General features: G+C 37.0%; 1 protein-coding gene across 1 annotated transcript; it reads right to left on the minus strand.

The window, feature by feature from the left end:
* Positions 1-572: 572 nt before the first annotated feature.
* Positions 573-11,553, minus strand: LOC120334847 (uncharacterized). The gene is made up of 6 exons (XM_078120017.1): positions 11,425-11,553; positions 2,886-2,944; positions 2,545-2,560; positions 2,229-2,273; positions 1,194-1,372; positions 573-767 (listed from the first exon to the last, which is right to left on the minus strand). Exons 1-6 carry the CDS (start codon positions 11,489-11,491, stop codon positions 573-575), a joined length of 561 nt encoding a protein of 186 aa, XP_077976143.1. The 5' UTR covers positions 11,492-11,553.
* Between the last annotated feature and the right edge of the window lie 3,385 nt (positions 11,554-14,938).

Here is a 14,938-nt window from a genome sequence, read left to right on the forward strand (position 1 = left end):
ATTTTATAATAAGACGACTGAGTTGAGTTCACGAATTGTCGCGGTTTTCGCCCGCTGTTCCGTTTTTAACTTTCAAAAAATATATGCGATCCGCAAAAGATTAGCAACCCTAAATGTGAAATGGGTGAATTTAGGGAGTTAAATGCTACAAGGCAAAAGTACACTGCGGTTTTTGTGTAGGTAGAACCCTAGATTCTTTCATTTCCTACCGCTAATATGATGAGGGGTTTTCAGCCGTGCTACTATTGCTATCAAAACAACGAAATCGCCTTTCCATCAGTAAACGGGGTGATTTTAGATATTATAAAAAACTCGCTGAAGAACAACAAGCTCATTAAAAAACACTATAAACTATGATTTGTCTTCTTATTTGGTCTGTAATATATTCGTTTCAGATTTTACATTTTTTTCGCAGTGCCGGGGGGTGATGAACTTGTATAAACTACTGTAGGGGGGCGATGGTACAAAAAGTTTGGTAACCACTGATATAGATAACAACAAAGTCATTTAACTGTTTTAGTCGTTACATCATTGAATCCGTCAACGAAGTTCTGTCAGGTTTTGAGCTGGTATTATATTTCACAGATGACACCGTTGCGATTATAGGATGGTGCAATATTGAACATTCCCTGAATTGTATCCTCTGGATCTTTATTGACGTAAACACCAACATTATTCCACGATGCATCGGATACCGGAAAACTAGGATAACAGACTTCTGTTGCAATAGTGATGGGTTTTCCACCAGACAGCAAAAGTTGATTGTTCTGTAACAATTGAATAAATAATTCCAAAATCTGTTTTTTGAAATGTTAATGCGACTGACATATTAGTTGAAGAATGAAAATATTTGCTTGTTGTAATATGCTCGATAGTAATTGTAGTCATCATAGACGAAGTATTGTGGCTCCATACTGACATATTCTAAAATATCGATCGGACGGCCAGGCTATGACTTCATATTATATTGGAAATCATGTTTAATATTTTTAAATTATCTTTTCTTTTAAATACCCAATAAGGCATCGTTAACCTGCCCATCTTTTAATAATTTCAATAGTAAACCGCTTTTGGCCAATCGTTGACAAGATGAAGTTTACAAAAATGAGTCAAACTCTGCTGAGATCGTGATCCATCAATTGACCTTATATTCTATCTCAGTCCAGATGCCAATCCATTTCTGACCAGTCAACGAAGTGAATCAGTGAACGAAGATAAGGGAGCAGCAGCTGGTAATGCTTGAGGTCGTAAATATTCGCGGGTTTTCCGTTCATTGATTTGCAGATTGCTTTGGCATCGTTGAAGGTAACGTTCCTTGCATCATACACAACTGCTCGGAAGCATATTTTCTTGTATGTGACGTCACACTTATCTGAAAACATTATTGTGGTCATTGAATATTTCATGTTAGCAAATAAAAGCTTTCAGAAATAACTTCGTGGAATCTGGGATTAAAATTTTCACATGTGTCGTAGAACAATAGTATAGTGCCAAATGTTCGCGTTCCAAATTTATTCCGACAAGAAAGTTGATGCCGAATCGAAGAGATTCTGTTTTTCCGAAGATATGGCAGCTACCTCTGTAATCATCTTGGTTAATGCCACAAAGCAGGGCTGGATTGATCATTGAGGAAAATAAGCACGTGCTTAGGGCGCCAAGAGATTGAAGGGAAGGATGCATCACTTTCAATAACGGAATTTTCAATGAGGCATTAGTGTTTTATGTAATAATTCGAGTTGGACAGACGACTCAGACCGCGATACTGGCCATATTGATATACATTTTTCATTTCGATGAATAATATATTGTGTGATTAATTGTGTTCATATATTAGGGCTTTAGGATAGGAGGGGCATGTAGAGTTTAACCAATATTTTGCTGGCTCGTGGCCCCCTCTTGATAGTTTTTGGCACGTATGGCCCCTCTGTTCATCATACAGTGGTATTTAAAGAGTTATTGTGATTGGTGGATTTCAAATCCCATTCTATTAAAACAATTCATGCCTAACAAGGTGAAAACACAAATAACCTTATCAATGATGAGAATGAGATAGAACGAGAATTTTTTTGTAAATTGAAAAGTAAAATTATTTATGGGGCTAGCAGTGTGGCCCCCATCCAACTGCTATGTGGCCTCCTTGGTAGGCACGGACCACTGGTATAAAGTTTAACCAATATTGTGTTGCACTCTCAAATATGCGACTTGTTCCAAAATATAAAACAACTTACATTGTTGCTTATTTGCGAGACTTTCTTTAATCAGTTTGGCAATCTCTGTAAAAATAAAATACCGTGGATCACGACTGCAACTTCAAAACCAAACTCAATATTTGACTAGACTTCATAGTGAAATAATCGATTAAGTTTATTCCAAATATACAGTTTTAGGTTATAAAGATGTTGACGAGAATATTCTCTCAAATAAAACCCGCCTGTATTAATGTTTTCGTTTAAAACAAATATGCATATAGTAGAATACTCATTCTAAGGGGAATATCGCTCGACTTATCTGCCCAGTCTTTTATATTTTGCTCAAACTTCTTACCGAATCCATCGTTTTTCTGTAGAATAAAGTTTAATATTGTTAATAAAACAAAATTTTCTAATATCAGTCCTATCTGACAAACCAGACACGAAAAATTTGATGAAATTTTTTTATTCAGATCGTGACTCTGAACCCATTTAGAAATCCGACGCCGAGATTCTGTTGGTGAAACATGCGACTATGTTATTAAGGACTTGATTTAATTACCAAAGATTGAATACCCTGTGGTCATTTGGGTCAACGATTTTATTTTTCAAGTTGAGCACTTTGCATAATTATAGCATTTTATGACTGATAAACAAATTAATTTGCCTACTAGTGTAGGATTGTAATAGTTTTACCTTGCAATCTCCTACAGAGACGAGTTTTCCTTTCACTAGTTTGGTGACGCAGACTCCATCTGTAAAATATAAAACGATGTTGGCCTGGTACTGTTGTTGGTGATAGCGTATCTCATAAATTTAGAGTTAGAACAGAAAAGGATTTTGACTTTATTCCGGGTATGAAAGCCGATTGACGTAACACGGCCACTCGTCCGGTTACCAGTTCATGCCTGGTATGAAGTTGGTCAGTAATTTGTATCAGATGCATGGACTTGATGGTAGAGGAAGCCAAAAACGACCGGTGGTGGTTTAATATAATAAAGATATCTAAAGTTTTACCAGGTAATTTCTTTCCAAAAGAAAATCCGATGCAAAGGAAAAGGCAGAATACTTTGACAAAAATCATATTTGACTCCTGATTGCCTAAGTGTAAAATGTCTGTAAGGTAACGAGAAGGAATCAAGGTTATTGACTTTTCAGCAGAGTTGAGGGTGTGTCATCGTACAGGCTGACAAAAAATACCAGAAACCACAAATTTCCTAAAAAAAATTCTTCAAAAAAAGGGAAATTTACTTAATTTTGTTCACACTTAAAACTCGTGTTTGTGCATAATAATACCCGAATGTTTCAGTAATTTAGGACGTTTGCGAGTCTGTCTACAATATCAAGAAGGTGATTTGGAACATATAATAGAGAGGACATGACTTTTGTGCAAAGTGTCCAACTTTGTACATAGAACTACGTATCGAAAATTGGCATACGACAGTTTCTAAAAATCTAAAACAAGTGCCACGATTACGCCCATTGCTGAACTAGCCGATTTTTTCGGCGGAGAACAATTTTTCTGTTGCGTAAATTATTCAATCCATTGCCGATGAGAGCATTTAAAATGCCTTGCCATATTAATTTAATTGTGTTTGTCGTAATTCGTCTTTGCGTCGACTTACGGTGCGACTTACTAATTTGCCAGAACTTTTGCAACACTTACTCTCTTGCTTTCATTATAATGATATAATTTTATTGCTCCACTCAGAACAAGGCCGCGTACAAGCGGCCACTTCAAGGGCACTTTTAAGTATTTTGCGGCGTCTAAAGCTGCCGCGAAACCATGACGGGATTTCAAACCATGTCAGCTGTGGTCAAACTATGGCGGCTGACTTTTTAGATGCCACAAAGCAATGGCGTGAGACGGGTTCCACGGCAGCAAATTGAAAACCATGGCGGGCAAAATTGTGCTGCCATAAACCAAGGCATATTGGCTGTAATGGCAGGACAACCCCTGATGGTGACAAACTATGGTTGAGTTGGAACATTCTACTTATGGATACAGTCTTGATGGATTTGGGGTTAGGTTTCAGATTTTTGGGTAAATATAAATGCAATTTTACTGCAATAGAATAGTGCAATGAGCATGTATGCATGTTCATTGAATAGTGTGCAGTGTTTGTTTTTTTCACAACATTTGAGTGACATATTTTCCATTGTTCAGCACGAAATGCTATTTTGCGGAGTGCTTTTTATTTCTCCTTTTAATAATAATAATGAAAATATATATATAATTCCGATTGCATCGTGCTAGCGTTAGGAATACGCTCGCCACCGCATCTCTGATTACCCTTCGTGGGATCGCAGGTTCGAATCCCATGCGAGGATGGTTATGTGCAAAAGGATTTCTGGACTCCTTGCCGCCGTAGGGTGGTTAACGTAACCCCTGGCCGGTTACGGCTTTCTGCACCATCAAGTCCGTGCTTCCGAAAACAAATAACTGGCTTAACTAATCTGATATCTGACCTGGACTGGTAACTAGGCGAGAGGCCGTGGTTCGCAATATGATTGAGTCGTCTTACCGGGTTTCCTTTCTCCCGGGATAAATATGTAAATCCTATCCTATAATCTCTCGATAGACCAACTGCCCTGTCGGAGTTATATAAGCTAGACAAGTTTGAGTCTCACTGCGAATGCCGCAAAATCGCATCTAAAGAAACAATAAGTTGGAAGTTTTTTGGGTGTAAGTGGGGAATTGAAGTCACTCCTATGCTAGACATGTTCATTTTCTTCTCGGCCTAACGAGCCTCACAAACTTTCCGAATAAATTATTGATATTATATATTGATATTATTATATCATAATATATTGCCTTTCAGTACCTAATAGTCAATGTTTTTGGACTGTATTTGATAATGTTTTGACATCTTAATCCTCGGCGTTTAGAACCGCCCCCCAACGAACGCCGCCCAGATGCTGCTTATTAGCGGACTAACGTGGAATCATCCTATTACTAATTCATCATATTACAGAGATCGCAACTGCACGTTTGCAATATACGTATCTGGTCTTATAAATTTGATGGTCGTTACAACAGCAGTCGACAAACTTTACGTAATACCGGGCCAAATATACACATTTCCGGTTGCGTGTGGGCCGCATCAGATGCCGCCTGCAAATTATCGAAACAGTAAACTTCGAAATATGGCGCAATTGCAAATTCTATTTCCGTGTAAATTCCAACGATATGTTAGACGTTAGTTATAACTAACCTAACGGTAGGCGTGTTCTAGCAACAACTGACATTTGCTTTCGCTTACGTTAATTTCTACAACAACACCCATTGTTACAACATACATCCGCGCGCAGACAATAATAAGTTTATGAACAACTTCTGTTAATAATGGGTACTCCCGACGTATGTGAATCAAGATGGCGTACACCGGAACGTAGTATGTATACCAGGTTAGGCTATAATTTCAGGTAGAAATACTACGGGAGTCATTGACTAGACCTCGAATTCGTAACAGAACTAAAATAAGAAAAATTGAAATAAAATTATGGTCTAACCCTAACCTAGCACACATACTACGTTCGGGTGTCGCCATCTTGGTTCACATACTTCGGGAGTACCAAAACATGTTTGCTGGCCGCCGTTTGCGATCACTGCCATACGGGTTAACTGAATACAATATTAATAACATTTTTTTATGCTGTATACTTGCATGACGTAACATCCTTAGTAAACCGCAGCAACCTAAGTCATGTCCCTCCCCCACACAACTTAATGACAACACTCATCGATACGAGGTTTGGTAGGAATATCGAAGATATATATTTAAAACTGTACAAAATATGAGGGTTTTAGTTTAATGAATTCTGATTGACGGATACTTCCCGGATGTTTTCCCGAGCCCACAAAAATTCTTAAAAATACTCTACTACTACAAAATTGCTAGTGCTTATTTTGGGAGCGCCAGGGTGCATGAACATGATTATAAGGAAAGCCTACGGCGGGAGAAGTACAGCGATCCCATCGAACATAATTATCTCCGCATGGAATTCAAACATGCGAACCCACGCAGGGTAATCAGAGGTGCGATTGCAGTCTATTTCTAACACTTAGTGCCACACCTGATGATGTAAGAAGCCGTGAGGAGCGACCACTAGTGGTTGGTTTAGCTAGAATACTGATGACAAATTTATTCCGAATCTTGCAACATTTTCACAAAAAAGTTATTAGTGGAAACCGCCAGTTTGCATACTCAAAAATTTTATTCTGACATCAATACTTATAACTCTTATAAGATTGTGCAGTCGGGGAGGAAAACGGATATATATTGCTTCTGACACGCATTATTGATGAAGATATTCCAACACAGAGCTAAGTGACAATGATGGTTTGACTGAACCACATTAAACGAGTCAAGTTTTGTGAATCCGGATAAGAATATTTTTCAACCGCGCAAGATAATGCGAGATAGGTTTTATTAGATACATAATGGACCTTTATTCGTTTTTGTAAAATGTTGTTTTTATTGTATTTCTTCTGGTTCCGTTTTGAAAAATCGATTCTCTAATTCACTAATGGACCGATTGCTTTGAAATTTTCAGTGGTTAAAGATAGAATTTTTTTATATTTAAATCACATTGACAGTATTCTTAAATTTTCCTATGATATCTGATTTTCATCCAGAATATTTTCATTTTTTATGAAAACACGATTTTAAATCCGCTAAGCATGACAGCGTTTTCCGAATATACGCGACGCTACGCGAAACTCGGAGATTAATTAATACCGGTAAGTACGGTGCAAAGAGTACTTTGTTTTAGATTTCTTGTCCATATATTTGAGTATTGCTGTCTTGTTTTGCAAACCATAGTAACACTCACAACTATAAGATAAAATTTTCATATTCATCCCAGAGAAAGGAAAGCCGATAATATTCCTATGGCGAATTACTGTCTTTTGTCCGGTTACCGGTTCATGTTGACAATAAGATTGGTTAACCAGTTCGACAAGGATAGGATTTACCGAGCTCGAGACTAATTCCTCTATTTTCTATTTTGAACATTTTATTCCTCCCTATGTATACAAAGCCCTTTTCCGTGTTTCTTCAATCTTTAATAATAGATCCTCCATAGTGTCTACGCCGTAAAGGTGTGAACTCTCACTCTAGCTTTTGCAAGGTTTGAATACTGGTTCAGAACAAAAACGAAGAAAACCACAAAGGATCGAATCAATGTTTATTATCATGTTTGGTTATATACAGAAATCACATGGAGAAAGCTATGAATTTAGTTACTGAGCAAAAGGGTCCAATAGACAAGGCGACCGATTCAATGCATGGGTTATACGGATAATAATAGAATAATAGTAAAGGAACAATATATAAGTAAGCAGTGGCAGGAGTCAAGAGGCTCTCGCAAACCGTTCTTGTTTCATTGTTGGTTTAGTTCAGCATGTTTCTCTGAATTGAGGAACCGTTGTTAGCGAATTTGATTCAAAGAGAACCCGTTCTTGGAATTTCAAATCCCGCCTCTGAAAGTAAGTACTAATAAGTGGAGCAAGTTTCATTTATTAGCACGAACATACTTGTTTAATCATAATCACAGGCCGACTTCAGTGTGGAAATAGAATGCATGAGTAAAAATATCAGTAATTTACTTTTATAAACACGTAATTTAGTGTTCTCTCATAAATAAAATCAGGTTTTAATGCTTGGAAACAGATTTTGAAAAATATGCAATTTTAATAAAATTGGAAAAAAAATTATGAAGTTATTTTCATTGATAGATTCCAAATCCCTATTATGTTCAAACAATAAGAAAGCGCATAAGAAAGCGAAAACACCCTGTGAAATAACCTTGTTGAGCAGTAAACTAGGAAAAACTGGGAGATTCATTGTAAAGTGAAAAGTAAAAGAGCCGAGGGCCTCCGGTTGAGAACCGCTGGTTTATATAATCATCGGCCATAGAAAAGCGAACAAAAATTTGAAAAAAAAAATCCATATAAATAACAAAAGTCATTTAACTGTTTTTGTCTTTTTTATCATTGAATCCGTCAACGAAGTTCTGTCAGGTTTTGATCTGGTTTTATATTTCACAGATGACACCGTGGTATTGGTAGGATGGTGGATAATTGAACATTCCCTGATACACAGACTTTGGATCTTTATTGACATCAACAGCAACATTTGTCCACGATGCATAGGATCTCGGATAATTAGGATCCCACACTTCTGTTGCTATAGTGATGGGTTTTCCATCAGACAGCAGAAGCTGATTGTTCTGTAACAATTGAAATAAACAGTTTTAAAATCTATTGCTTGAAATGTTAATGCAACTGACATATTAGATGGAGAATGAAAATATTTGCGTGTGATAATAGGCTTCATAGTGACAAATTATAAATTCTAAAATATCGATCGGATGGCCGGGCTATGACGTCATAATATATTAGAATTCATGTTTAATATTTTTAATTATTAAATTATCTAATCTTTTAAATTACCAATTAGGCATTGTTAACCTGCCCATCACTTGATAATTTCAATAGTAAACCGCTTTTGGTCAATCGTTGACAAGATGAAGTTTACAAAAAAGAGTCAAACTCTGCTGAGAATGTGATCCATCAACTGACCTTATACTCCAACCCAGTCCAGATGTAAATCCATGTCTGACCAGCAGGTATTAGTGAACGTAGATAAGGGAGCAGCAACTGGTAATGCTTGAGGTCGTAAATATTCGCGGGTTTTCCGTTCATTGATTTGCAAATTGCTTCGGCATCGTTGAAGGTGATGTTCCGTACATCATGCACAACTGCTCGGAAGCAGTTTTTCTTGTATGTGACGTCACATTTCTCTGAAAACATTATTGTGGACATTGACTATTTTATGTTAAATTTTAAACCGCTTTCAAAAATGACTTCATGAGATCTGGGATTGAAATCTTGGAACAGTGTTTCTCAACCTATGGGTCGAAAATTTTTTGAGTCGCTCGTTTTTTCAACAAAAACCTAAAAGTTACTAATTTTATTTTCTAGCAGATTTATTGTTGCTCAGTAATAATTGTATATGTGGGAAGTATCACAGCGTAAATACTTGGCATCTGCTATTATTAGTCAGACAGTTGATTTTGTGACCATTCAAGCAATGAGCAATACGTATCGCATAGTATTTGAGCATATCCTTGGGCTGCGAGATTTTGTAAAATTTATTTTTGAAAAATTTTGGTCGCTTGAAAATAAGTTTGGGAACCACTGCCCTAAAAGAATTGCGCCAAAGCTTCAAATTCTACATTTAATTCGACTGAGCGACAAGGAATGTAAGGCTAAAACGAAGAGATTTTTTTTTTTCAGAAATGTGATAAATATTCTGTGGTAATTAATTTCTACCTTCATATCCATCTCAGTTAATGCCACACGGCAGGGCTGAATTAACCATCGAGCGAAATAAGTAAGTGCCTAGGGCACAAAGAGAAAAGATGTAATGCAGAAATTTTCATAGACAATTTTTTAATGGTGCTTCAGTGTTTAATGAAATAATTCAAGTTCGTCAGACGACCCAGACTGCTATACTGGCCCGATTGAAATAAACTTTTCATTTTGTTTATATTTTGAACGACATAAATAGGGAACCAAAGACTTGAGTGCTTAGGCCTTCCAAAAGACATGTTCCGGCATGTTGAGTTACAGTCTGAAATATGCGAATCCTTGCAACATATTGAAATAACTTACGCTGTTGCTTCTTGCCGAGACTTTCTTTAATCAGGTTGGCAATCTCTGTAAAAGATGAAATTTGTTTAAACGACGATGCAGGCATTCAAGTCCAAGATTTGAACACCATTATTATGAGTCAAAGTTCATGTTCATTTCACAATATATGAAACACTTATTTCAATCATTATATCACACACAATTAGTGCCAGTTTGGTATGCGAATGAGGGCATGTCGAGCAATCGCATACCAAAGTGTCAACCAAAAGTTGATGTCGCTAGATGTCATTAGTTCAGTATCGGTATGGGGATCACCAGCTAATTTCTTATTACACGCACTTGGCGTAGGTAACGCTACAAAGCGTAAGAGTCGTAAATTAATTTATTTTTGTTAAACGATTAAAAGGCTTGTTATTATCACGCATTAAACACAAGCTCATATTTTGAGTAAAACTTTAAAGTTATAATGTAAAAATCATTAAATTTATCTCAGATCACTGTGAGTTTTATGTTAGAAGGACGTTGACGAGAGTATTTTCTTGAATAAAATCGTCCGATTTCTGTTTTCGTTAAAATCAAATATGCATGAAGCATAATCAATGAATCAATTTATTTTCAAAATTAAAATATTTATTTAGAAGGAAACATGACTCGCACTTATCTGGCCTGCCCTTTAAAAAAATCTTTTTTTTAATTTCTTACCAGATCCGTCGCCTTTCTGTGAAATAAAGTTAAATAATGTTAACAAAACATAAGTTTTCAAAATTAGTTCTACAAAATAAGCCAGGCCGTAAAGTTGGAAAGGGTTTTTATTCAACTCCTGATTCCAAACCTACGTTTCCCAAACGAAAAGGAACTTTGTGATATTTTCGGAGAAGCAATTTGAATGAAATTAGCCTACCGATAGACAAGGTGCAATAACTTTGGGGAAATCGAATTTGATTAGCCAAGATAGAAAGGAAATGGGGGTTAAAAAATTTATTCTCAAAGTCGAGACATTTGCTTAACTACAGCTTTTCATGACTGATAAATAAAGTACTTATGAATCTGAAATAATTTACCTTGCAATCTCCCACAGAGACGAGTTTCCCTTTCACTAGTTTGATGACGCAGACTCCATCTGTAAAATATAAAATGACAATAGGTGTTAGTAAACCTAGCAGTCTGGTATTGCTGCTTGTGGTAGCGGAGTTGAATTGGGCAAAAGAATTTTCGTATTTCACTCGGTGAGACAAAAGCCGAAGAGACGCCTTAGTATTATCGCAAACCACGGTCTCACTTTCGGCTACATGGACATGCATGGACTTGATGGTGGAGGAAGCCGAACCGACCAGCGGCGGGGTCCAGAAATCCTCTCAATGAAAATGGAAAGCGAACCAAGGAATCAGAGGTGCGATGGCAAGCGTATTCATAACGCAAAGATTAAAACAATGCGTCTTGTCTTCGAGTTGCATGATGTCGGTTGAAATATTTTACCAGCACTAAGAGTTATAAAGAAATTCCGACTAACGACTCTAACCAGAACCACGATGCCCTAAGAAACACTTATCATATTAATATTATCACATGTCTTACCAGGTATCTTCTTTCCGAACATGAAGCCGATGAAAAAGAAAAGGCAGAATACTTTGACAAAAATCATATTTGACTTCTGAATTAGCCTGCTAAATACTTAAGTGTAGAATGTCTGTAAAGTAACAAGAAGGATCAAATTTATTAACTGTTTAGCTCGCACAAGATGGCCCCAAAAACAGGACTCATAAATTTCTCATGGCTCAATACAAATATGAACGGATACAAGTCTCTCTACAAAACCAGGACATTTGAAACATATTCTACTTTGAAAACCACGTTCGTGCAAACCGTCCTGTATTTCTTAAACTTCGGGGTATAAACATACACAAAGTGAACGCATGTTCAAGTATGAACAAAACTATTTTTTTTTTCAAGTTTTATAAAAAGTTTTCTTTGTTATCGTAGAAGTAATTTATGTTTTTTGACCACTCTGTATATGTTACTGAGTAAAGCAAATGAATGGAGTGGAGTCGAGATTGTTATATGCCCACTCAACACACTCTGGCAGCAAACTACCCAGACCCGAATTGCAACATTGTCAGCGTGTGTTTTCGTTTCGAACCGATATTAATCTATATGTAAGGATATCTATTGTTTACGAGAAGACACAGAACCGTTTGAGCATCGACACCAAAATCAATACAGATGGTAAGCGTGGAAACCGAATCTTAGGCGAGTAACTGCGATGTCATCATATTTACCATATTTACGAGCCCAAGGCGCGCACTTTGTATCTATTCCCAAAATCTATCGTGCACTCTACACTCAAGAGAAGCATCGGTGCCGGATGCGTATTATAGCCCAGTGCCCCTGACGGATGAAAAAAAAAATTAAGCAATTTATTGACAGGTGCATTATATGAAATACACCTGCTCTCTCGATTTAACCAATGACAAGATGCAACCGAGGTCACTCCTCCGCACTACATAATAACATTATCCACAGTAGGATATGTATTCCAAACGCTAGCGCTATGAAATATATACGCGCCCTTATTATTTCCGGTTGTCAGACCAAAATCTTCGAATTGCGTGAACCGAGATCACCATAAGATATGATACACGTATGTCCGTCCTTGGGGCCAGATACATGCAGCCAATGATATCTGACTTTATCTCAAACAATCCATAGACAGACTTAATTCGGTAATCAAGCTGAACAAGTTTGTCATCATTTTTAATGTTTTATAATCGCGGTCTATAGCACCTTTTCTATTCAATTCTGAAATCACCAGATGCGCTAAAATGCCCAATCCTACCACTGGTACATGAGAAGCTGTTATTTATTGGAAGAACAAGGAATATTTCCGATTCTCCCCAATTTATTACACTCTTGGTGAGGTGGGGGGCGTGGGATTTGAACCTGAGACTAATCAACTGCGATGTTATTACAGTTATCGTATCTTACGAACCATGAGGCTTCAAATATTTTTCATTTAAGAATCGATCGTGCGTCTATGTTTAGATCACGTAGTGCTTCGTTGCCTACAATCAAAACAAGCACCAATACCGGTTGCGTCTTATAGTCCAGTGCCGATTACGTATGGAAAAAAAATTCAAGGAATATATATTGACAATGTGCCTTAATCCGGTGAACCTTATGAACACACGTAATATTGCTATGCATAGGTCATGCCCTCCCAACGACAAGATGCAACCTATGCCATGCTTCCCAATTGAACCAATGACATTCAAGCCTGCCTCTCCCGCACTATAAAGATTTTTTTATTATGACATAATAAGATGCTCACTCGCGCCTCTCGCCCTGAACAAGGTCAGATAAAGCGGCAACCGATATCCGATTTTCATCTTGAATATTCTCTCCACAGTCTTACTTCACTGTCGAAGTACTCCAAGCTAGACAAGTTTATGCTTAACAGTAAATGCCGCAAAATCGCTTTTCAGGAAAACATACCGAGATATAGGGCTGGATGTCAATAAGTCTTAAAATATTTTAAAATTACAAAGGGAATTCATCGATAATATATATTGTTTTGGCCCTCACAGGTGTATATAATGAATTGAAATTACTTGAACTATCACTGATTAAAAAACAACAAACCTGGTTAAGATATATTGAGAACTGACTTCATGACAAAATTGAAATTGTAAAAGAACTGTATGGACACCCTGTATATCCACTAGCCCAGAATAGTGAGACTATTGTACCAAAGCGAAACCTTTTTTGAGAAACCTGGAAAAACATACATAATACATTAATAACATACATAATAACATTATTCACAGCGATATATTAATATTCAGTGAGATATATCTTCCAAGCGCTATAAAATATATACGCGCTCTTTATGATTTCCGATTGGTCGATCACTTCTTGAAATTGAATTTTTTTCAATTACAAAATCTCCAAATTTCGTGTACCGAGATCATGATGAGATGTGATACAATCAAACCCTTTTTAATATGACGTAATACGACGCTTACTCGCGGCTGTCGCTCTGTACAAGGCCGGATACAAGCAGTCAATGATATTTAACGGTATTCTTAATAATCTCTCTTCACAGACTTACTTCACTAATTTATTATATCGTGGGTGAGGTAGCGGGCATGGGATTCGAACCTGAGATGTCATCAGAATCACCGTTTTGTACGAACCACAAATCGTATTTTTTCTCGAAAATCGATCGCCTTATAAGCCAATGTTCCTCTCCACATATGCCTCACGTATGAAAAAAAAAACAATTTAATCAATTTATTGACAGTGTGTCTTATAATCCCGCTCGATTTATAAAATACATTTGCCTTACTTATTAATCTCCCGATGACCAGGGGCAATCTGTCATGTCCTCCCGATATAACCGATGACATCCAGGCTGTGCTTCCTCTACACTACATAATCACATCAATATTTTAAGAACGTTAAGAGCGCTAGACAGCCCAAAATATATATATTTTATGGGGGACCAAATATTTTAATATGACGTAATACGGCTGATTCAGGACCTTAGAAATCCGGGTTTGGGGCTTTCTCAATCTCAAACGCGGGTTTTATTTTCTCCCGAAGTGATGCGTTTAATGTTGTATATTTGCAAATAACTAAAACACCTGCCTTTCAGTTAAGACCACACTCAAATTGTTACAACTTATTGCCGAATGGTTCACTCCGAACGACAACGAATTATTTGTCAAAACGGTTTCGCTTTTTTTGATCCTATTATTAATATTTTCTATGCTACAAACCTGCATGACGTAATATCATTAGTGAACCGCGGCAACCTAGGTCATGCCCCCTTCCTTCACACAATGTAATAACAACGCTCATAACGGCATTTGTTAGGCTATCGAAGATATAGGGTGTCCATAAGTCTTAAAATATTTTATATTTTGCAAAGGGAGTTCATCGATACTCTCGTCCAGTTACCAGTACCGTGTTGGGTCATATTAGATATTAGGTTTGGGCAGAGAATTTCGATATATTGTTCTAAGTGTAATCTGTGAACGAGGGTAGATTCAACGCTTTTCCCAGATATCTGGTTTCATTCGCTTCTCCAATA

This window comes from Styela clava, chromosome 14 (genome assembly GCF_964204865.1).
Source record: "Styela clava chromosome 14, kaStyClav1.hap1.2, whole genome shotgun sequence".
Lineage (NCBI taxonomy): Eukaryota > Metazoa > Chordata > Ascidiacea > Stolidobranchia > Styelidae > Styela > Styela clava.

Coding starts and splice junctions, on each gene's coding strand:
- LOC120334847 (XM_078120017.1), bottom strand. CDS start 11,491: ATGATTTTTGTCAAAGTATTCTGCCTTTTCTTTTTCATCGGCTTCATG. Junction 2,945..11,424: donor GTTCGGAAAGAAGATACCTG/GTAAGACATGTG, acceptor TATATTTTACAG/ATGGAGTCTGCGTCACCAAA. Junction 768..1,193: donor TTCGTTCACTGATTCACTTC/GTTGACTGGTCA, acceptor CAATTGTTACAG/AACAATCAACTTTTGCTGTC.